This window comes from Pristiophorus japonicus, chromosome 16, assembly GCF_044704955.1.
Source record: "Pristiophorus japonicus isolate sPriJap1 chromosome 16, sPriJap1.hap1, whole genome shotgun sequence".
Classification (NCBI taxonomy): Eukaryota; Metazoa; Chordata; class Chondrichthyes; family Pristiophoridae; genus Pristiophorus; species Pristiophorus japonicus.
In genome coordinates, this window is record NC_091992.1 from 42,511,963 (window position 1) to 42,536,503 (window position 24,541).

Here is a 24,541-nt window from a genome sequence, read left to right on the forward strand (position 1 = left end):
CAGAGGAAACGTTACAAGGACACCCTCAAAGCCTCCCTGATAAAGTGCAGCATCCCCACCGATCCCTGGGAGGCCCTGGCCGAAGACCGCCCTGGGTGAAGGGTGCCAAGCGCCTTTGAGGCTCGTCGGCGAGTGCATGCGGAAGACAAGCGCAGGCTGCGGAAAAAACGTGCGGCAAACCTGTCCCACCCTCTCTTACCCTCAATGACTGTCTGTCTGTCCCACCTGTGGTAGGGACTGTGGCTCTCGTATTGTACTGTTCAGCCACCTAAGGACTCATTCTAAGAGTGGAAGTAAGTCTTCCTCGATTCCAAGGGACTGCCTATGATGATGATGATGATGATGATGGAGTGTGATTAACAACAACGATTTAACAAACCAACTAGTTCTTAATTGCAATGTGATGCTATGAATTCTTAAGCAAAAAGAACCCATGAAGCAAATACATTACACACACCATCCTTTCCGAGTGAGATTGTTGACTTAATATTTTTGCTAGTTCTGTGCTAGAAGCAGCACAGCAGCCAGAAAAATCCTTACCAGTGTCCTACCAGTAGATTCCAGCTTTCCAGTAAGACAGAGAGTTAGAGCAGAAACCCTGGCCGATTGTGTGCTATTTTGGGTCTATTTTACCTCCACACCTTCCAGGCATTGGCCCTGGGACTTTGTCAATCTCTATACCACACCGGGTGGCTCATTGATCAGGGAGCTTGCCTGCGATGTGTGGCGGTGCCATCTCACGTGCTGCAGACAGCATTACCTGACTCCGAAGCTCCTCAATCATCTGCTGCTTCTCTTCGTTCATTGCCTGCTCCCGTTGGAATTGTTGCCGTTCCCACTTCAGCTCCTCCTGCAATCTCTTCTGACCACCTTCCGTGAAAACCTGAGCAACATGATAGAAAATGATTAAATAACAACCAGAAGGAGCAAGCATCAGATATTAGCCCAGCAGGTGTAACAAGGGCAGCCATCCAAGGGCGGCAGCAGCCATGTACCATGATGTCAATTTGATTCAGTAGGTTGACATGTATGGGAGTGTTCAGTCCAGGGTCTCCAATACTAACTGTTGGACCCCCAACTACAAAAAGGAGTCTGCTAAGGCTATACGTACTTACACCCACCAATCCTAGTGGTAGATTAGTTTCTGCTACTCAGCTGATTGGAAGAAAAGAGCTGCTCAGGCATATAGCTCCCCTTACACCTGTCCTTCACCTGAGGGATCTGCTGGTTGTAGGTTAACCTGAATGTTCCTTTTACCACAAACCCTGTTAAATGTGCTGCTGAGCGTATCTTTAGTAAACACACACCTTTGTGGCCATTATTACCAGCAGGTGATGGCTGTGTTTGTATTCTGCCCGTGTCCCACTGTTGGCTTGGATTTTTGTTTTCCTTCACCCTGTTTACTCACAAGACACAAGTCCAAACAGCACCTCCTGCTGCCCAGGTCGAGGTAGAAGATCGTACCCATTAGCAAGCTCAGCTGCTGTTGGTTGGCCCAGGAGAGCCTGCCCTCGGAGGGGATGATGGGCGGCATTCTATCCTGAGACAGGGTCAACGTGAGAGGGTAGGGGGACTCTGTGGTTGGTGTGACAATGAAGAAGAGTCCAATTCTTGCTACTGCATGCATTCCTTTCCTCTCCAATGGAACATCATGGAAAGCAGTCATTAGCTCGCTCACTGAGAGACCAATTGTCACCTCACTCTCCTTGCTCACAGCTGAGTGAGTTGTGGCTGGGAGAATTGGAGTTGCCATTTTTAGATGCACAAGCCTACCTAACAGGCATAACTGCATGAAGGTGGAGGAGCGGGAGGTTTGTTGTAATAGTTTCCATTGCAGTCATGAAGCATTCCCAGGTCACCTATGCCACAATAAAATACAGAAGCAAAGCTCCTTCTTCCACCCCACGACAATGTGCCTCAAGTCCCAACTTAAGAGCGCGCACTCAACTACGGCAAAGTGATTTTTATGGTTTCCTCTCCAAGTAAGATTAATGCCAAATTAGGGAGAGTTTTGTGGCTGTGAGCCCATGCCCACTTGGAAGTGGATTGGGATTGTTGATACTATCCAACAGCTAGCAGAGAGGAGACTTTAATTCCATCAGCCCAGACCCCACTGAATGCAAGTGGCCGATTGGTGGAAGAACTTCCTTACCTGTGTAGCTGGGCCACGTACTAAGCTGGGTACCAGATCCTTCAGGTGTGAGAGGGTTGCCTGGACACTGCGTGTCTGGCATCCAATCAAGCTGTTGGAGTACTCCACACCCATCAAGGTGAGCAACTGCTGATGGACTTTCTCGATGTCTTTCTTTATCTAGGACAAGTTACAGAACAGTGCGTCAGATAAGTAGATTAGAAACAACAAGTTCAGCAAATCCCCTACTTGGAGCGGGTGTTATGTCAGCTCTATACTACCGCAAAACATAAGATGCCATAACCTATAAATATAAAAGTTCCACACATTGACTCCAGTAGACGCCTATACCTGGTCTTTCTCAGCCTCCCAGGTCTCAGTCTCTGCCTCCAGACTGTGCTCAATTTCTGAGAGCAGGGAATCATTGCGATTTGTGGATTCCTGCATCATCAGCTGCTCGTTCATTTCCTGGAGGCGGTGGTAGAGCTGTCGATTTAGTGCCTGCACCTCGCCCACATCCTCCTGTGACAGGGTTAACTACAGGTTGAAGAGGACGGCAAACATTCAGAGAGATGTCACATTCTCAGCAATGCATCATTATTGTAGAGGCACCCACACACAGCGTAGGATTACAAACAATGACAGATAGGAACAAGAGGAGGCCGTCTGGCCCATCAAGACCAGCTCTTCTGCACACCAACCAAAATGCTCTCTTTTCCCCAACTTTCTAAAACCTCACCTACCTGAAGCTGCTGACCCTTTCTACGGGACATTCTATGGATAGCATCTTAGCCAAGTGGTCATTCCTGATGGTCGAGGCCAGCAAGCATTAGCAAGCCATTCAACTCTAGAAGGCATCACATGAGGCCGAAAGGTTTTCTCAATCGACACTCACATTCCAGTAGGCATTACTGGATAATGACCAGGATCAATCCTATTCTCCCACTCAAGCCCAGGGGAACCAAGATAAATTGCAGTACAGAGATCAGCTGATAGCACAGACTAATATTTGAACCTGGGACCTTAATGCTACGACAGGTGGTGTCTTTGTCCACAAGGAGCCATCAGGTGAGCTTGACTAGGAACAACTTACCTGACCAAGGACTCTAACCCACCTATTTAATCTCTGAAAAGAAAGTACTCCCTGTATATTCCCTGATCCCCAAAGATAACAAAGCATTTCCCTGACCACAGCAGCACAGGAACTGTTGTGTCGGTGAGCATTTCAACATCACAGTCTGTTTATCCCTACAACTCCCAGTCCCGCTCTTAACTAGAGATTTGTCCAGCTCTTGTTTTGATTGAGTTCATCAACACACGCATGGTATTACCGGCTACTGCTAAAGGAAAAATAAAACCAGTCAGTGCTAGAAATGTGAAACAAGCAAGAACTGTGTTCAGTCACACAGCACACAACATTAACCTGCCGAATAAACAGCAACTCCACATAGTCACACAGCAAGTAACTGAAGTCTCTTGTTCTCACCTTTGGGCTCTACATGGACGATTGTTCTTGCTCACAGAAGCATAATGAAGGGCTGCTAGAACGTGAATGAAGGCACGCAACATGACCAGCCATCCCAAATGTGGAAACTTCTGAAAGTCCCACTTCCTCTCTAGAGAATTAGCTGGCTCCGTGTAATTAGCAACACTAGTGGAAAGCTGTGTGTGTGTGTGCTGGTGTGTACGAGTTTGTACATGTGAATGTATATGTTTGCGTGTGCGTGTATGTGTGTACGTGTGTGTATGCTTGTACAGGTGTGTGTGCATGTATGTGTGTATGTGCAGGTGTATGTATGTGGCTGTGTGCGCGTGTATGTATGTCGTGTAGGTCTCTGTACTGACTCCTGACTGGACGGACTCTTGACTTGTGGGGCTCCGTACTGTTCCCTGAAGTCTATCCGGTGGATCTCACCTGCAGCAGCTGCTCCTGGTTCTTTTGCTGCAGCTGTGAGAATCGTTCCTGCATCGAGTCGAGGCTGCTCTTCAGTGACAGGTTCTCTGCCTCCACTGTGACTATCCGCTGCTCCAGTTTGTGTGTCTGCTCAGACAATAGAATTATCTGTCGAGAGGCAATGAAGAACTTTATCAACAGTCCGAATGTGCCCACCTTTAAAGAGCCTCCTTAAGGTAGTGCTCAATATATCCAGTGGGTAATGATTCCCCGGTCACTGTTTGTAGTAAGATCACAAATGCATTTGTGAAGATTTCCTCTGGTTTGGATTTCCAGAAAAATCAGAATTTTTTTTTTTATATCCAATTTCGTTCCAGATCAACTCTAACGCCAGAAAAATCAGAAATACTTTCAAAAAACAAACGTAGTTAAAATAGTGACCAAGAAATTGTTGACTGCTGGGGTTTTATCCCTTCACCAAGCAGCTTTATCATGCTGGTCTCGTTTCCTCTTCGCCACCAGCTCTCGAAAGCACAATCCTGGTAATCTACATAAAAGACTTGCATTTATATAGTGTCTTTAATGACCTCAGGGCATCCCAAAGTGCTTTACAATCAAGTAAGTATTTTTAAGTGCAGTCACTGTTGTAATGTGGGAAACGCGGTAGCCAATTTGCATACTGCAACTTTCCATAAACAGCAATGAGATCATGACCAGGTCATCTGTTTCTGTCATGTTGATTGACGAGTAAATATTGGCCAGGACACCGGAGAGGACTCCCCTGCTCTTCTTCAAAATAGTGCCGTGGGATCTTTCACATCCACCAGAGAGGTTTAACATCTCATCCGAAAGACGGCATCTCTGACAGTGCAGCACTCCCTCAGCACTGCACTGGAAGTGTCAGCCTAGATTTTGTGCTCAAGCTCTGGAGTGGGACTTGAATCCACAACCTTCTGACTCAGAGGCAAGAGTACTACCCACTGAGTCACAGGTGATACCATATATAAACCCTTTGAACTTCTTCGTAACTTCAGAAATTCTGGACTGTAAAATACAGGGCAAGGATACTCAATTTGAAATCTGTCTTATAGTTTGAATGCTACTGTAGGCAACTATATCACTGTTCCTATCCCCAAACAGCACCTTTGGGTAGCCGGATTACTCTGTGCTGTTGAGTAATGTCTTGCAGTGAATAGTGTATTAAATATATTGGAGCATTAAAATATCAACAGGGAAGGCCTGATTTACAGGAGGAGTGTTCCTGGGCTGACAGTTCCATGCAGTTTACATTGTTAGAAGAGGCATCTTTCAGACATAACATTAAACCAAGCGTCTGCCTGTTCAGGCGGATGTAAAAGATCTGGCTGCACTTTTCTAAAGAGGAGCAGGATGTTCTCCCAGTGTCTGGGCTAATAGTCATCTCTCAACCTACACCATTCAAATATCATTCATCGCATTGCTGCTTGTGGGATCTTGCTGTGCACACATTAACTATCACATTTACCTCATCATCATAGGCAGTCTCTTGGAATCGAGGAAGACTTGCTCCCACTCCTAAAGTGAGTTCTTTGGTGGCTGAACAGTCCAATGTGAGAACCACAGACCCTGTCACAGGTGGGTCAGACATTCGTCGGGGGTCGGGGGTTGGGACTGATTTGCCGCACGCTCCTTCCGCCTACGTAACAAGCGACCACGCTTCAAAACGTAGTTAATTGGCTGGGACTTCCTGAGGGTGTGAAAGGCGCTATTACAAATGCAAGTTCTTTCTTTGATGTACCTGAAACGTTTAACGCTTCAGCGTGTAGACTATTAAAGTTCCAACGGAAGTAGTATTTAGTACCAGAGAGATAGAATGAATGAAGTCGCTCACCCCTCCCCCCCGGCTTGGTTAGTAAATGGACCACACCCTGCCGTGCAGAGGCTGGAATTGCATCAAAATCACAACACGGAAATGGACCAATCGGCACAGCCCGCCTGTGTTGGTCTATGATGCGGAATTGCCCCGCGCCCAGTTTGAGGCGTGTAATTTGAATAAAAGTTTATTGCTCGGCAGGAACAAGCTTACTGACCTGGCGTGTGGGACGGTATCAGGGTGGAAGCGCGCTGATGTCACTCAGTGAGACGCAGAAGTGCCGTGTCATGCTGACACGTCACAACGTCCTTCCCCTTCTCTAAAAGGGAAGGGCCACTGCGAGCTCTGCAGCCACTTCCGTGGCACCCACTGAGCCACCAGGGAGGGTTTTAATAGGCAGCCTGGCCGAACTAGCAGCCGCTATTGGCGTGCCAATTGCAAAGTCGGCCAACAAAAAGTTAAGATGGCGCAAGGCCCTCCCCTTTAAGAGCAGACGGGGCGACCTAGCCACCACAGGTTGCTCTCAGCGGCATCACTCCCACAGGGCAATTCCCCCCACGGGGTGGTCAGGGGTCAGCGCGGGGCGGCCAGGGGTCAGCACCATGTGTGCCACTGCCAGGGCCAGGTGTAAGGGGCGCTGCACAAACCTGTTTTCGCCGCCACCATCCCGGGGGCAATTCCGGGCGGGTCACTCCCCCGCCTGCCACCCGGCGAAAAGTCCACTAACGGGCCTTTCGGAAAGGACCAATTTCGGCCACCTAATCTCATGTCCCTGCCATGTTCCCACAGCTCTTACATTTAATCTTACATCTATGTTCACTTACTCTAGGCCCCTCAATCACTGAAAACAATAGGTTTCAATTTATTCTGTCCTATCCCTTCATAATTCCAAATTCCTCTATATCAAATAACCCCTCAATCTCATATACAGATCAGGAAGGCGCGAGGCCTTGTCCCTGGGCTGTGCAGAGTTAGCTGATCTTCAGCGGGGCCAGCATTAAGGGTGTTACGATGGGCTTCAATGTCTGTCAATGCAGCAGAGCTGGTCTCCAGTTAGTCTTGGGTAATCCTTGCCACTGGACCAAGACCTAGCTCTGTCAAGCCCATGTGGTGGCTGGTGAGCAACAGCCACCACACGTTAAAAAAATCCAAGCACAGGCATCTTCCACCCTTCACGGCGTAGTTTGGGATCTGGAATATTAGGTCCTTCATTGAAACACCTGTGAACTCATCCCTTTTTGGCGTGGAAGCAAGTCATCCTCGCTTCGAGGGACTGCCTAAGTTGATGACAATGTCAGTGTGCTAGGAAGGGGGCAAATCAGCCCAGATTGCTGCTCCTGCTCCTGGTCATTAGCCAATGGCTCCTGCTGTGAAGTGTGAGACTATGGATTTCGGGTAAAGACAAGATGGAGTTCAGCTGGAAGGTCTCCTTCAAAGGAATAGCCCGACATTCGTCACACAGGCTTGCAAATGAAATATGGTCACTTGAACATACTGGGATTTTGGCATCTTTGAAATGTATCTCAGCATCGGCCAGTGCATGTGGGTGGGGTTGGGAAAGAGAATGAGAGTACCGACAGGACAAGTATTAGCAAATTAAAGTATCAGCAGGAAGAATATTAAAGTGCTAACAGGAAAGTGTTCAGCCCCAACATGGAGAGCATTGATAAGTAACAGCGTACATCAAAAATACTGAAGAATACTTAGTTTTCAGCAGATTAAGTATTTAATTACTGTGAGATATGGTATTACAGTCAGGTGAGCAACCGTAACCTCGAATATCTGTAGGCTCCGCGCCCACCTCGGGCCCACAGGCTCCGCGCCCACCTCGGACCCACAGGCTCCGCGCCCACCTCGGGCTCCGCGCCCACCTCGGGCCCGGAGACTCCAAACCCACCGCGGGCCCGGAGACTCCAAACCCACCGCGGGCCCGGAGACTCCAAACCCACCGCGGGCCCGGAGACTCCAAACCCACCGCGGGCCACACAGGCTCTGCACCCACCTCTGCCCGGAGACTCCATACCCACCTCGGGCCCGGAGACTCCATACCCACCTCGGCCCGGAGACTCCATACCCACCTCGGGCCCACAGGCTCCCTACACACCTCGGGCCCCACAGGCTCCGCGCCCACCTCGGCCTGGAGACTCTATACCCACCTCGGCCCGGAGACTCTGCGCCTTTGTTGAATTCTCATTCAACAGAAGTTGCTTTCCAGTAAACCTGTCCCTCAGTGTGTGGATCTCATGGGCGAGTGTCTGCTCCACTTTTGCTGCCTGGAGAAAGAGGTAAATGAGTTACTGAGATGTGTACATTTATCACATCAGTCTTCCCCACGCAGTTCTCCCAACCAACAGAGTTTCATTTACATGTAAAAGTGGTTCAAATATGCTGTGAATGTTTGTTACTTTCATATCCTTGGGCGTGTGCTCCGAGCTCACATTCCCCACGATGCATGCTTTGCTGTCTGCATCTGTCAATAAACAAACATTAAAATGTACTAAAGACAATTGAATAGAGCTGCCTGATGGCTGGTGGGTGAAGGCACTGCCTTGTTTAACACTGAGCCATGCAGCCTGAAGATCCCAGGTTGAATTCCCGCCTGGCCTGTGCTGATCTCAGTGGGGGTAGCAATTGAGGCACCTCAGCTGACCTCAGTATTCTTGGGCCAGGTAGTACAAAACCCACCCAGAATTCTTGCTTTGGATCACTATCCAATGGCTATTATTGACACGTGCGCTTGTGGGGGAGTCAGATAAGGACTGGGTCATATTCAGCTGTACTCCTCCTCCTGGTTGCATGGCGTGTCAATACCTGCTGCCAAGACACTCAGGTGATGAATAGCCACCTGGAGGAAGTCCTAGCGATGCAGCGTGCAGCGATGACTCAGCATGAATCAGCAGCCTCAGTAGAGGAGGGGGAAAAATTGGGAAAACAAAAAAATAAATAATGGACAGTGACCCAACAGGGAATGGATACAGTGACCGAACACAGAGTGGATGCATTCACAATCCAGACCATTGCAGTGTGGTTGCTTATCAGGCGCTGTATCTGACAATGCGATCATTTCCTATCCTGCTGTGTAATGTTTGGTCAGCATCTGTTCCAGGTGTAATGTTCCCCGCCCTGCACTTCTAACCCCCCAGCCAGTATCTCGAGGTCATGACTCACCACAAAGATTTCTGCTGTGCTTATGTTATTGTTATTTCCTTATGTGTATCCCAATACAGAAAACAATAGCACCCAACCTAACTGGCTCCAACCTAGATCAAGCACATTCCATGTTATAACCGGGATAGTGCCCTGTGCTTGGAACTGAGTGGGAGGCTTCAGGAAAGCAGGAAGGAAACCCCTACGTGTTTTATATGCACGGACAGCCTGTACTGGAGAGTTGGGGTGGGTGTGTTTAAAGCAGGCAGAGACTGGCTCACTGAAAACCTACCCAGGAAGGTCACTGCCAAGAGAGGAAGGAACTTCCAATTTATTCATTATTTGCCAGATTCGCTTTTCTCCCCTCCTCTCCCAGGTACTGACTCCTGTTGGGACCTGGTTTCACAGGCACCAGCTGTCTGCTGGTCTCTCCGTCCAGTTGCCATTCTGCACACCTGAGCTTAGAGAGTGAGTGAAGGCAGCAGGCACCGTAATTTCTATCCCCATCCTGCACCCACACACTTTCCCGCAGGAGTCAATGGAGAGTGAGCCTGATCACCTCCAGTTTCAAATGCTGGTGGCACAGCGCAAGGGCAGTAGCAATCCGTGCCCGTCACTGATGCCCATCAGTCTGAATGCCCGAGGCGCGCTAGATAGGACAGTAGAGGCAGCTGCTATAACATTCCCCTCTCTTCAGGAGAAGGAGACAAAAAGAATGGATAATTGTAAGCACATTCTTTTCTTTAAAAACGACAATGGAACATATCACTTTGCAAAGTGAGGAATGGAATATTGGCAAATCTATTCCAGTACTGTGTGCTTGTTTTTCAGGCTCTGCAGCTGAAATTTCCTTCTATCCCGCTCCATAATGTTTCACCGTGTCATAGAGGCCCAGCCCAGCACTTTCACATCTGCAGCTAATATTTCCATTCAAATGGTCAACTGCTGTGCTTCTGATATGCTCCCACACCACATCTCTGCAACTTCCTACCTGTTGTACAGGGCATTGGTGAGGCCACACCTGGAGTATTGTGTACAGTTTTGGTCTCCTAACCTGAGGAAGGACATTCTTGCTATTGAGGGAGTGCAGCGAAGGTTCACCAGACTGATTCCCGGGATGGCAGGACTGACCTATCAAGAAAGACTGGATCAACTGGGCTTGTATTCACTGGAGTTCAGAAGAATGAGAGGGGACTTCATAGAAACGTTTAAAATTCTGACGGGGTTAGATGCAGGAAGAATGTTCCCAATGTTGGGGAAGTCCAGAAGTCACAGTCCAAGGATAAGGGGTAAGCCATTTAGGACCGAGATGCGGAGGAACTTCTTCACCCAGAGAGTGGTGAACCTGTGGAATTCTCTACCACAGAAAGTTGTTGAGGCCAATTCACTAAATATATTCAAAAAGGAGTTAGATGAGGTCCTTACTACTAGGGGGATCAAGGGGTATGGCGAGAAAGCAGGAATGGGGTACTGAAGTTGAATGTTCAGCCATGAACTCATTGAATGGCGGTGCAGGCTAGAAGGGCCGAATGGCCTACTCCTGCACCTATTTTCTATGTTTCTATGTTTCTATACACCTCTGCAACTACCTGCCCCTATACCCCACCTCTGTACAGGTACCCTGCCCCTACACCCACCTCTGTACAGGTACCCTGCCCCTACACCCACCTCTGTACAGGTACCCTGCCCCTACACCCACCTCTGTACAGGTACCCTGCCCCTACACCCACCTCTGTACAGGTACCCTGCCCCTACACCCACCTCTGTACAGGTACCCTGCCCCTACACCCACCTCTGTACAGGTACCCTGCCCCTACACCCACCTCTGTACAGGTACCCTGCCCCTACACCCACCTCTGTACAGGTACCCTGCCCCTACACCCACCTCTGTACAGGTACCCTGCCCCTACACCCACCTCTGTACAGGTACCCTGCCCCTACACCCACCCCTGTACAGGTACCCTGCCCCTACACCCCACTTCTGTACAGGTACCCTGCCCCTACACCCTACCTCTGTACAGGTGCCTGCCCGTGGTGTGAATGTTGTGCCTGGTGAGCTGAAGAATTGAACACTATTTTGGACATCCAGTGTCAGCACTGAGCACTCTCAGACCAGGTGTAGCATGATTCAATACAGACTAAAACTCCTGTCCTTTGGCCAAACTTCAAAGCGGCACCCGACTGCACCAGTGTGCCATTTTTCCATTTCCCACACCAGCTACCCTGTTGCTTCTGAAGGTGAGATTACCAATAAATGCTCATCAGTTTTGCTCTGGGGCAATTTTATGTTGTGTGTCCATACCCACTAGAAATTGGATTGACATTGGCAAAAATCATTTCATGTAGGACCCTTCTGTGTGCGTTTAGTTGATGCCGTGTTCCAGGCAGAATGACTTTAGGAATACCCAGGTTTTACCGAAGGGTGTCAGCTTGGCTGAGTTAGTAAAATTCTCACCTGCGTTAGAGGGTTAAGGGTTCAAAGCTCAGTTCAGAATTGGGACATATAACCTAGCCTGACTCATCAGTGGAGTACTGAGGGGATGATGCATTGTTGGAGGTGACACCTTTTGGACAAGACCTTAAACCCAGGTCCCATCTACCCAGGTGTATGTAAAATATCCCACGGCACTATTTGAAGAGCAGCAAATTCTCTCGTTGCTCTGTCCAACATATGCCTCAAATATTACCACCAATAACAGATTAACTGGAATTCATCTCAGTTCCTATTTGGGGAGGCCTCACAATGGCACCACTTGCCTACATCACGGCACTAATTGCATCATACATAGTGAGTCATTCCTCAGAGATGTGTTAAGGCACCATATCAGTGCAAGTCTTTTTTCCTTAAAGGGATTTGAGGCATACAAAATGCACTTCAGTATCACTGAAAGGTGATTCAAGCTCCCTAAAAAAACTCCACAAGAACAGAACAGAGAGGAACAGGTCCAGCGTTATAGTAAACCGACTGACTTGCTATTCAGAGACATCAGCGCCACTGTGACCTGTCAACAGGACTAAAGAGAGAATACCACTGCCTGATTGCACCACTTGTGCCAAAAGCAATCAAGTGTGAAAGCTTTGAAACCCTAGAGTCGATTCTCAGGAACACAAAGCGCCAGAGCGGCCTGAAGCTGGGGCAGTTGTTCAGTTAAAGTAATTAACAAGGTTTGGCAGTGTTCCTCGCCATCACTGTCGCACTCTCTGTCATACGAGGGTGTGCAGCACAGGAAATATTCAAATACCCCATTCTGTATTCAACATGCGAGACTCCGAGACCTACAGCCACACAGCGAGAGGGGATCAGAGGTCTGCTGAGATTAAACTACAAGGTAAACACAAGCTGATTAACCATATACAGCAGGTGAGGCACATACTGGGTACAGTACAGCACAACTTGGGTACAGCACAGCACTTAAAGCACATTGGGTACAGCACCATAGGCAAAGCACACACAGTACAGAACAGCAGGGACAGCGCACACTGGTTACAGCAGGTAAAGAACATTCTGGGGTCGGGTGGGAGGTTAAAGAGTTAGAGAAAAAAAAACTGGATCCCAATCCCAACCTGCCCCCAACCCACCCACTTTCCATTTTAACAGAGACGGGATGAGGGGAGGCTGCCCATACCTTTCCCAGGAGGCGGGTCGTCCACTTAAATATTATAATGCGGCTGGCATACCTCATGGTGAGCCACCATTACAAAGTTAATTCTAGCTGGTCGGGTTTCATGGGCCTCGGGGAACCCACCAGCTAAAGTTGGATCCAGCATCGCTGTTTCATCCACCCTCCGCGATCAGACACCTCTGCCAGGCCTCCGATCTCCCCCCCCACGAGGCCTTCGATCACCCTCCCCATCACACCCCCACACCACGAGGCCTCCAATCTCACCCCACATCGCTCCTCCAGCCTTCCCCCTCTGGCCCCAATCATGCTCTAGTTCCCCACCCCTCCAATGCTCCTTCGGCTTCCCCCTCTGACTCCTGATCATCCCCCCCGATGCTTCTCTGACCCGATTCACCCCTGATCATCCTCCAACCCCAACCGCATCCTCTGGTCCTACTCCGGCCCCGATTCACCCCACCCTGATCCCTCCCTAGCTCCCTCCTCTCTCTAGCCTAGTGCTTTGGCCTACCCGCCCACAGCCAGTCAGGCTCTCCATCTCCAGGCGGGAACCAGAGCTTTGAAATGTTAATCAGGCCTATGAAATACAGCAGGGCCCACAGGAAACCTGTTCTCCCGAGTTTCCTGCCCACTTTCTTGCCCCACTCCCCCCCCCCTCCCCCCGGCGCCTCCAGATTAAGATTGCAGCCAGTGTTTCAGAGTACATTATGTTGTGAATCACTCAGCTGTCTGCTTTTTGTCATTGCATTTCCCAGTGGCTCATACCAGGCAGCAGGGGATTCACTGAGGTTTAAATTCAGGCATAAATGAAAAGTAATGGATGAGACTAAAGGAATCAGAGAGGAAATGGTGCCTGTTCCCCTAAATTGGAACCAACTAAATTAAATGTTCCAGAGTATGCAGCAGTTTGTATGAGAATGGAGCAATCCGCTGCCCCTGGTATCACTCTGGGGTTTCTGTCCTTTATTATTCTGATGCAAGAATTCCTGGAACACATAAAATGCCCCCAGCAGCCACACCTGCACTATTTTTAACTTGCATCATAAAAAGATCCAGAACAGGTCAGATTGTTGCCTGGAGACAGCTTACGTTACAGCACTGGGTGGGGGAATGCAACCTTAGCAGCTTTGTGGAATGACGTTTGCAGAATTAATGAAGACCAAAAAGCATATGACGTTATTGAAGGTTTTTCCAGTACAGTAACATATTGTGTAACCCATGCACAGTGGACTCGACATCAATAAAAACAATGGAGCCAACACAGAAACCCGTGAGAGTCTGGACGGCCAGTCACAGCTGCCAGGAAGATGCCAGCATGGGAGCAAAGTGATTCACTTCAAAGTGTCCATTCCCTAATGGGAGTTAATGATGGAATCTCCACTGGAATGCACTTAATTAAAACTCATTTCCTTATGTTCCTGTTACTCCAGCATGCACGATTTCACCCATTTTGTCTGTTTAGGACCAAGCTGCACATTAAAAGCAGCAGGAAGCATTTATCCTTTTCTATATGTGCAATCCACACGTCTTGCCCTTTAGCTTACTAGATAAACCCCTTTCTGCTCCTTAAAATCTGCACAGAATGTTCTGGAACCAGCTACAGTCTGTCCTCAGAACAAGACCATCTCCTCTTCTTGCTGTGGACAGTTAGAAGATCAGACACAATGATCAAGATATGTTTCTTTGTCTGTATATATGACAACATTTGAGGCCAAATGGGACAAGTTGAATTGAAGAGGGACAGGTTATTGTAATAGGCACGGAACACAAATGATCCACAAGTTGCCTGTCAATAAACCCCAAATTGGGGCAATATGGTGGACACGTCAGTGTTAGTCCAGTTACTTGAAGTATATGGGGACGTAAACAAAAAATTGCATTTATATAATGCTTTTAATGTAGCAAAATGTCCCAAGGTACTCCACAGAGGCTTGAGAAAAAAATGATGACGACCAATGGAGATATTAGAGGAGCCTGGTCAAGGATGTGGGTTTAAGGAGAGTCTTAAAGGAGGAGAGGCAGGTGCAGATGGGCTTAGGGAGGTTCAGAGCATGACCCTAGGTAGCTGAAAACATTGCTGCCAATGTTGGGATGAAGGGAGAGGGAGGATGTACAAAAATGCCAGAGTCGGATGAACAGAGTGTTCCAGCAGGGGATGGGGTGTTGTAGGGCTGAAGGAGATTACAGAGATAGGGAGGGTCAAGGCCATGAAGGGATTTAAATATAAAGATGAGAATTTTACATTTAAGGTGTTGGGGGACCAGAAGCCAATGTAGGTCAGTGAGGGCAGGGTGATTGATGAGTAGGACTAGGTGTAGGATAGTGTATGGGCAGTACATTTTTGGATGAACTGATGTTTACAGAGAATGAAGATGGGAGGCATCAGGAGAGCATTGGAATAGTCAAGTTTAGAGGTTACAAAGACATGGACAAAACTTGCATTATTTGAGTTAGTTGAAATATTTGTGGAGAAGGCAGTGCATTGAAGTTCTGAAATATTGTTTGAGGAGGCTTCACTATTATTTGAGTTAGTTTAAGCTCTCAAATATCAAAGACAGCATTCAAAAGATTTGCAACTGTGCACTTAATGGTATTAAGTTAAGCTAGCCCAACAAGAGCATGTAGCTTTTTGTTAGTGAACATAATAATCAGATAAGCTATATTTGGGCTGCATCTAGTAACCAGGGTAGATTGCTGGAGTTAAATCCAGTCACTATATAAATTGCCAATTGAAACTTCTAAATTTGATTTTAGAAGGTTGAGGGGTGAGCTAATCAGTGTATTTAAAAATGATTAAGGGATTTGATAGATAGGTACAGATAAACTATTTCCTCTGGTTGAGAAATCCAGAACAAGGGGGCATCATTTTAAAATTAGAGCTAGGCCATTTAGGAATTAAATCAGGAAATACTTTTTCACACAAAGGGTAGTGAAAATCTGGAACTCTCCCCCAAAAGGTTATAGATGCTGGGTCAGAGAGGGTTAGATTTTTGTTAGGTAAGAGTATCAAGGGACATGGATTAAAGATAGGTAAATTGAGTTAAGATACAGATTAGCCTTGAGAGGCAGAACAGGCTTGCGGGCTAAATGGCTTACTCTTATTCCTATATACGAATCACACCTTGAACTACTCATTAAAATGTAATTTGAAGACCTATTTAAACCTGAATATCTGCTATCCAGGCTGGCTATCAAGTAGCCCCTCTGCTTTGGCCATAGCTATGGAAGTAATATTTAGTGAGCTCCACTCAGCCATGGGCATAAGGTTTTAATAGAAATACAGTTCACAGAAAAATGAATAAAATGTAACTATTCCAACCCTGACCATTGAAACAAAGCCAAGACTCAGTTGCTAACAGATCTCATTGTCACAAGATTGGATCTTGCTGCTTCTGTATCCTCTCCACTGGTGTCTTCAGTTTACCTCAGCTGCCTGTTTCATAGAATTCTGACTATGGACCCCATCTCGACTCTGCCCTGTAACTATGTGCTCTTAGCTACACTTCTGACAAATGTCCTCAGTTTGAGTTGACCTTTGCAGTCCATCCTGACCATGCTACTCCATCTACCATTGCTAACAGCAAAGCATGGACTTACATCAAGGCCACCCTTCATAAATTATTCAGTGCCCAAGGGTTGAGGGGAAGGCATGGGGTCTTTTCATGTCCACCTCAGCGCCCTGTACACCCACAATGATGGACCATTCCTTGCTCAGTTTTAGGAGGGATCAGGAAAGAAAGAGAGTGGAAAAGATGAGGTGTATCCCTCCTCGACTGCCCATAGAGCTCAGCCCAGTAACCAACTTAAGTCACTGGCAAATTAGTTGCTCAAGTTCAGGATAGTTAATTTGTAGATAATAGTACTTCTGTTTAATGCATCAAAATCTTACTTTGCTCAATTGGCCCACCAGTCTCTGGTTTTGTTCACTTAGATCGCATTCCATGTCTGTTTTGACCTTCTCAACCTCCCGTAGGTATTGTTGCTGCTTCTGGAGCTCGAGCTGTAATCGTTGAAGATCACTTTCCAGTTCTGCTACTCGAGCCTCCCACTCACTCTCCCTCCCCTCGTGCTTCAGACGTGAAGTGTATTTCTCCTGTTGAAGCTCCTAAAAGGAAATATAGACACAATGAGAAGGTTCAAGCAAATGACATTACATTACAATATTACTGTCATCACATATTTAATGCAGGCATAAGTGCTTAAACAATGCCTCATATCATATCCATATTTATTACTAGAAACTACTTTCACCAGAACAGTAAGCAATGATGTGGACAAACTGTGGCGATGAACTTCTATTCTTACTGCTGATTATTAATTACAAGATAATTATGAACAAGGAAAGCAATTTGGCCCATCACAACTCATCATTCCAGAAAGACCTTACAGTTCTCCCATTTCACATCGGATTGTTTAAATTATTCCAGGGTCATCTCCGCCACTATTCTATCTGGGTGTCCATTCTGGGTGTTGATTGTTCTGTGTGAAGAACTTCCTGACACCGGTCTTTAAAATACATTTACTAATGTGAACCTATATCCTCTTGCCCTACTCTCCCAATTTAATTCTGGATTTACCTTTTCCATTCTCTTAACCATCTTAAAATTAGATCACCTCACGCCTCCTTTCCAGACTAAAAAAAATAATTGCTCATAAAGGGTTTTCCTCATAACTCAGACCTTTAACACTAGCGATCAACTTTATGGTTCTGCTCTGCCTCCAGTACCTGAATTTCTCCTTTGTTTCTTGGTGACCAGCACTAGACACAGTACACAAGCCCAACTTCCTTAGCCTTTGCTCAGAATTTAAATTCTTGGTATGCAGAATCACCTTTATTGATCCTAGTTTCTCACATTATAACAGTGACTACACTCCAAAAGTACTTAATTGGCTGTAAAGCGCTTTGAGACATCCGGTAGTTGTTAAAGGTGCTATATAAATCCAAGTCTATCTTTCTTTCTGCACTCCCTCAAGGGCAATAACACCCTCCCTATGTTTCAGTTAACAGACTGCACATAGAACTTCAGTTGGGAACTGGTCAATGCCTTATAAAATCTCTGACTTTGTACTCTGTCCATTTAGTAATGTACCTTTTTTCACTGTGACTGAATGTAATCATTCATTCATTCATCCCAAAGCCAGGAAATATAACATACATTTGTAATTACTAGATTACAAACATTCGTCTTATTTCAATTCTATGTAAAATGATGGATCAATTATCAGGAGCACACTTGAAGATTATTTGTACAATATTAACTGAATAAACAGCAGTCAATGTGGCTTCGGAAGGGAAAGATCCTGCATGGTAAATCTACAAAGTTTTTTGGAAGAAGTTGCAACCCAAATAAACTATGATGTGGCTTAGGAAGATAGAACAGGAGTAGGCCATTCAGCCCCTCGAGCCTGTTCCGCCATTCAATGACTTGGATCAACTCCATCCACCTTCCTTGGCTCCATATCCTTTTATACTCTTGGCTAGCAACAGTTCTATCAATCTCAGATTTAAAATTATTAATGGAGCTAGCAGCTACTGTTTTTTGTGGGTGAGAGTTCCACATTTCTACCACCCTTTGAGAAAAGATGTGTTTCTTAACTTCTCTCCTGAATTGCCTGGCTCTGATTTTAAGGTTATACCCACTTGTCCTAGACTTCCCCATCAGCAGAAAAGGTTTCTCTATCTACCCTATCAATTCCTTTCAAAATCCTAAAACCTCAAATCATCCCTTAACCGTCTATATTCCAGACAAGGCTAGGTTATGTAATCTCTCTTCATAATCTAACCCTTGGAGCCCTAGCGAAATTCTTGCTCACTTAAACTTCCAAATTAAATTTCTCAAATGGCTACTGGTTAAGTTCAAACCTATGGGGATTAAGGAAGTCAGGCTTGATTTATTTGGTGACCTAATTGACATTTTCCAAATGATGATGGGTCTGACAAAACCAATCGATGCAAATTGTTCACCGTGAGGAAGCGTTTATATCCCAGGGACACAAGTTAAAAATGAGGAAATTAGGAAGAAGATGATAAATCACATAAAGGGTAAGAGTTGTGCAATAAATTACCAGGGAAGGACTGTAACAAGCTTAAGGTCTTGCCTTAGATATTCTCTCAGGTACGGTAGTGCCAGTTACTCCTGGTCTGAGTGTCTTACATTTTAGGGGTGTGTCTATACTCCAATATCTGACTATATTACAGTGTGATCAAAGGGTGTAACAATTGAATTACTTTGTGACCTGAACTTGATATTTATGTCTCCCGACATGTGCTTCTTCAATCTCTTTGAAGGCAGACAAAGGAAACACTTGGTAAGACGATGTCAGATACAAGAAAGTTCCGATGCTTTATTTCAGTTAGTAAACATTTGGAACAACAATGATGATCAGATTCACTTAGTTCAAACAGTGCAGCTTTTCTTTGCATAATGATACAAGAATAATAACCAAATTATACTTCCCCCTAACAGTTGATCATCTAGCTTGATTTAAACAAAATATTTCCGAACTGCATTCCTGCATTTTCCTTCTGAACCTGGTGACAGCTTGCCCTTGTGGATTTCTGTCTAAAACTTGACTGTCTTTGTAGCCTTTGCTGGAACTCACTGACTGCTTGCATCTCTGGCTCGGTTTTTTTACCTCCTTCAGTACCAGAGACTTTCCAAAACAATGTGTGTGTGGTGTTTATCAGTTGTCAAGATAGGATAACAAATAGTTTAATTTTTAGAGTCTATGTGGAAACAACATCAAAGCTTAGCTCATTCAGCATTTAAGTGACATATGTCAGTGTCATTTTTTTAAAAAACTTGTGTGAATACACCACTTATAAAAAAAAATGTAAGTAATTTTCTCCAAATCCTTTATATAGAAAAAGCCAAAAATCCTAAAGCAAGATAAAGACATTAAAACAGAAAGTATAAATAAATTCATATTTGGCTGTGTTTCTGGAAAGAAAGGATTGAGGGATATGTTAAGAAGTGGGGTTGAAATCTATGAAAATGGATGGGCTTATGGGATCTAATGGCCTTTCCTTTCTCATAAAAATTCTTGTGTTTGAAAGTTGAAAGTTAGGTAACTAAATTGGTATTTTCTTTGATAAATATTTTCTCTTTATTGAGGCTGTTTGCAGACTCCACCAGACAAGCTTGGACTTCTCCAGCCAGCAAAAGCTACACCTCATGTGTTGTGATATAGTCTAGATGTGCCCATCTCCAGATGTGCTCATCTCCCAGGAAGAGGGCCACACTGTAGAGTCCAGCTGTGAATCAACAACTTCATTCAAGTGATGACCAGTGCTGAAAGTTGAAACTGCAACCATAGCATGTGCAGCATGCATTGTACCTGCTGCTCTGTCCGCCTCCTCTTGCTGGCCCTAGTTCAGAGGGTGAAGTTAAACGAGCCAATTCTGCATGGGCATCATTTCTAATTAGCCTAACACTCACCACTAACATCACTCCCCCTGGTTTAAATGTAGCTGGTAAAGCTGCCCAGGTCGTGAAAGAGGATTGCAGTCCCTTTTGGCAGAACAGTTTACTCCTGTTCCTATGTTTAGGGTAAATCGTTCCTCTTCAAAGACCTCAGCAGCTTTACCAGTTACATCTAAACCAGAGTTTGTTATGCCCCTTTCCACTGGAGTTAGTTTTTGATATTGTCTCACCAAACACAAGGAATTATTGACAGAGCACACAGGAGTTAGCCACTAGCAGATTGACAAGGAATATGTTGCATGGATGACGGCATTGTATGTTAATTCATAGTTGCTCCCATTTATCCACACACATCAAATACAACTCAGATTACAGTGTTCATTGCCGTATTGTGTTGTTCAATATGCCTGAAATATTCTGTTGATAGCAGCTCCAAGACAGATGTGGGACAACAGTTATTTACTATTTACAGAGATCCAGTTAGGAGCTAGCTGAGCCAATCAAGGCAGGCAAAGGGCTGGCTGCCTGAGCAATTAACATTGCTATTTGGACCAATCCTACACTAGACCACCCACATCAGGAACACAGCCTCACAAAAATACCCCTCAAATGTCAACATAAAAACAGAATGTTATAACTAACTAAACAGAAGAATAGTTATTTTGATTATTAACTATTCTAAACTCAGAAAAGGGAAAAATAATAGAAACTGGTCTTTGGCTAATGCTTCTACTCTATATATAATCACCTTACTTCAAATCACAAATCCTCAGTGCCCACAGCCACCTGTTCTCCAGCACAGTTTTTTTTGGTTGAAGGGCCCACTTTCAAATCAATTAATAATCACGCACCCCCATACTATATAATATACAATATAAAAATACTGCATGTGAAGAGTGTTTTAATAATGCTTTTAGGAAAACAGGTACAGATATCAGTGAGATGGGCGTGCCTGCTTCTCACATCGATTCTGGGCACTCCGCAACAACAGATGGCCACTATTAGCCACTTTGCGCTGGACAATATTTAAAGCCGACAGCAGGCTGGTCAAGGTGAATGAGGGCACGAGGACCCAGGCACAGACTGGGATGCTGCTGGAGCCATGACTCACCCCCATACTGTCCCACTGACATGTTCTGTACCAGCAGCACTGCGGGATTGTACGTGTTTGCGTGAACACGTTCAGGCAAGTGTTTGAAGGGCCCCTCAGGTGTTCTCCTCACATGTCAGGCAGATGGCACAGGGTCATGTGCCGGGGAGAATAGGCATGACCGGCAGGGAGCGCTCGTTGCAAAGTGAGTGAGAGCTGTGGGCCTCTGTGAGGAGGCGGGCCCAGCTGTTGAGGATAAGTCGCAAGAACTGAATCAGTGTCAGTCTTATAAAGAGGAGCAGGCTTGAAATTATCTCCAATCGCCTACAGTTGTGGACCCCCAGGAAAGTCTCCATGGACACCCAGGAGTCTGTGGGCCCCAGTTTTAGAAACACTGCTCTAGCAGGACATCTTGATTACCTCCATTGCCTTCAAATGGGACAGAGAAAATATATTTATTTTGATTATCATGCCTCTCACAAGTCTAACATCAAAAGTGTCAAAGATGGTGAAAAACTGTGAATGTTGGAAACCTGAAATTAAAATGGTAAATATTGAGAATACAGAGCAGGTTTATCAGTACACAAAAAGAAAAAAGGCAGCTTCATGTCTGGATGTTAATCCTTGTTCAGAACAAAGGGCCTATACCTGAAATATTAGCTATTGCTTCCTATTTTTTCAAATGCTGATGGACCTGCTGTGTATTTGCAGCATTTTCTGTCTTTATTCCAGCACTCCATTTGATAGCTCAAACCCTCTTCATCTGTTGACATTTGTGACTTCATTATCTGTGACTTCAACTGGAACTCCCACATCTCTTCCATTGGTATATCTAATTCTAAAAAGATCAGGCTGCTCTTTCACACCAAAGATTTATCTGCCCTCAAAAAATCTTAACTTATTCCTACTCCTGGACATAGAAAGATATATACATGCAAAAGCTGATCAATTGATTGGTCATCTTCCTCTCACCTCTAGCTTCCAACATTTTTCCCTATTCCAAATTTTTGTATTTTTCAATTTTATCTATACTACTATGGCCAACTCTCCTCTCAATCCTTCCAAGCTCCAATTCAATAAAGTTATGTGGCCTTCCTCTTCCCTACATCTCCAGTGTTAAAACCAAGATTTACTGCACTTTTTTGCGTCTAACTCATTCTTTCCTCGGATATCAAAATCATGGAACTCCTCAACTCCCTTTCAAGTTTCCTATAATCTTCAGCTTTTCAAACCTCAGCTGGGTGTCACCTAATTATTCTTCCTGATTTTACCTCATCTACTTTACTCTTTCCAACATTAGCAGTGTTCTCATAGGCCTTGGCATTTTGCTGGGTTTTAAATGTAATTTTTTTTAAACTGGAAAAAAGATTAAGTAAAAAATATTGCTAGACAGTGATGCTGATCATGCCAACACATCAGCAATCTCATTCAACAGGACTCCATTCACTGAATCCCAATGTACCAAATACTTCCATTGTTTGAAATTTCAATGGACATAGTTCACCAATCTATGTCCATTGAAATTCCCCAGTTTGATGAAATCACTATTTATCAAATCCCTTCTTCATGAAATGGGATCCAAGTGTCCTAAATTCCCACGTCACAGAAACCCAATACCTCTCTGAAATGAAATGTTTCCCTTCCTGCTCCTTTGAAGGTAGTGGATCATGGCGAGGTTTCATGGGAACCCTCCACTACTTCTCCAAATGCCCATTCTTCCTGTGTGAGCCTCAACAGTAAATGTTGGCAAGTTATTCATCCACAGGAGGCAACAAAGGAGGCTTAATTTTCTCATTGCCCAAAAGAAAGAAAAGACTTGCATTTATATAGCACCTTTCATGGCTACCGGACGTCCCATGTTGCATCCACCTGAGCGGGCAAACTGGACCTCTCATTCAAAAGACAACACCTCTGACCAGTGCAGTACTGCACTGCAATGGAGTGTCAACCGAGATTTTTGTGCTCAAGTCTCTGGCGGGGATCTTGAACCGACAACCTTCTGACTCAGAGGTGAAAGTGCTAGCCACCTGAGCCACCCGTGATAAAATGCGCAGAGTCACTTTTCAGATGTGGTCACTGAATAGGGAGCTATTCAGATCCCTGTGTAGTACCCCTACAATTATTCATCTTGAACTAAAACCATGCCGATCCAGGAGCTAAATTGAGAGTTTTATGGTTTATAGGACTTTGCATCATGGGGAGAAGGATATACTTGGTCGCTAGGTCTATCCATACTCTGTTAACAATGTTTCACCATCACTTCCCTGATCTGCAGTTACCCAGCTTTCTCTTGGACTTGACAGCAGCTCAGGCAGCTGCTTTTGATTTCTTTAACAACTCAAAACAGTGAACCTACTAACCCCCCACCCCCCCCCCCCCAGCCTCTTTCAGAAGCTTTCCCGCTCGCTCAGTACCTGAGTTCTGCACTCCTTTGCACCATTCATCCCTTGGCGGAAAAAAGTACCATAAACTGAATGATGGTTACTGAGGGGATCAGTGAGAGTCGTAAATCATCAAGTTTGTGCCGAGGCGATCACCTCCGGATGCTGCACGATTCTCCTAAATAAAACTTTCATGGTCGTAAAGCCGAGTGTACAAAATGTAGAAGCGGCGCTAGGATTGCTATCTGACCGCGGGTTCAGAGTCTTCGAGAGACACAGCGCTGGGGTAATGACACCTTTATATCACATGAGCTCCAATACACATTCCTTGCCAGGAAAGTGCAGCGTTTTATTAAATAAGGACATAGAATAGACTTCCGAGTCTGGGAACTGTCCCCTATGTTCTAGCGGGATTCGGTGTTGGATAAATATAGAAATACAGCGAATACATACAGAAATACCGTGTACCACTGGATACATACAGCAATACAGGTACATACACGGGTGATACCCGCCCCACTGCGGTGTCCCGCTCACTCACCTCCAGTTTCTGACTGTATTCCCCTTGTAGTTTCTCGAGTTCCCGCTTCAGGTCCTGGTTCTCTGAGAGCAGAGCTTTGCCCAGCTCGGCCGCCACATGCACTTCTCTCTCTCTCTGTTTGAGCAGAGACAGCAGGTCGGCGGGGTCCACGAAAGCGGACACATCCCCAACACGGTCCCGAGCGAACGGGAAGAAATCCTCCTCCAGCGGGGACTTCATCTCCAGAACCCCGGCCGCGCTCATAGAGAGGACAAGCGGCCGCGGTACTGCGCCTCACAGCCCTGCACACGTCGTCCAAGCTGCCGGAGATCGGTGACAAGTTAGTGGGAAGTTTGCTGAAAGTTGGCGGAGGCACGGAAAGCAGTTGGTCCAGCCTGGCCCGGGTTCTGGGAGGTTTCGGCTTGGATTATATAGCCCGGCACGATGGAAATGAGCGTCACCCAATCGGCGTCTCCCCCTCC

General features: G+C 45.8%; 1 protein-coding gene across 1 annotated transcript in view; it reads right to left on the reverse strand.

Moving 5' to 3' along the window:
• Positions 1–24,323, reverse strand: part of LOC139226162 (BICD family-like cargo adapter 1) — a 32,811-nt gene extending 8,488 nt beyond the window's left edge. The window contains exons 1-7 of the mRNA XM_070856800.1: positions 24,081–24,323; positions 16,534–16,749; positions 8,034–8,150; positions 4,047–4,193; positions 2,483–2,668; positions 2,153–2,311; positions 761–883 (exon numbers count right to left, since the gene is read on the reverse strand). Coding sequence (XP_070712901.1) covers positions 761–883; positions 2,153–2,311; positions 2,483–2,668; positions 4,047–4,193; positions 8,034–8,150; positions 16,534–16,749; positions 24,081–24,323 — 1,191 coding nt within the window. The remainder of the gene's footprint in view (positions 1–760; positions 884–2,152; positions 2,312–2,482; positions 2,669–4,046; positions 4,194–8,033; positions 8,151–16,533; positions 16,750–24,080) is intronic.
• Between the last annotated feature and the right edge of the window lie 218 nt (positions 24,324–24,541).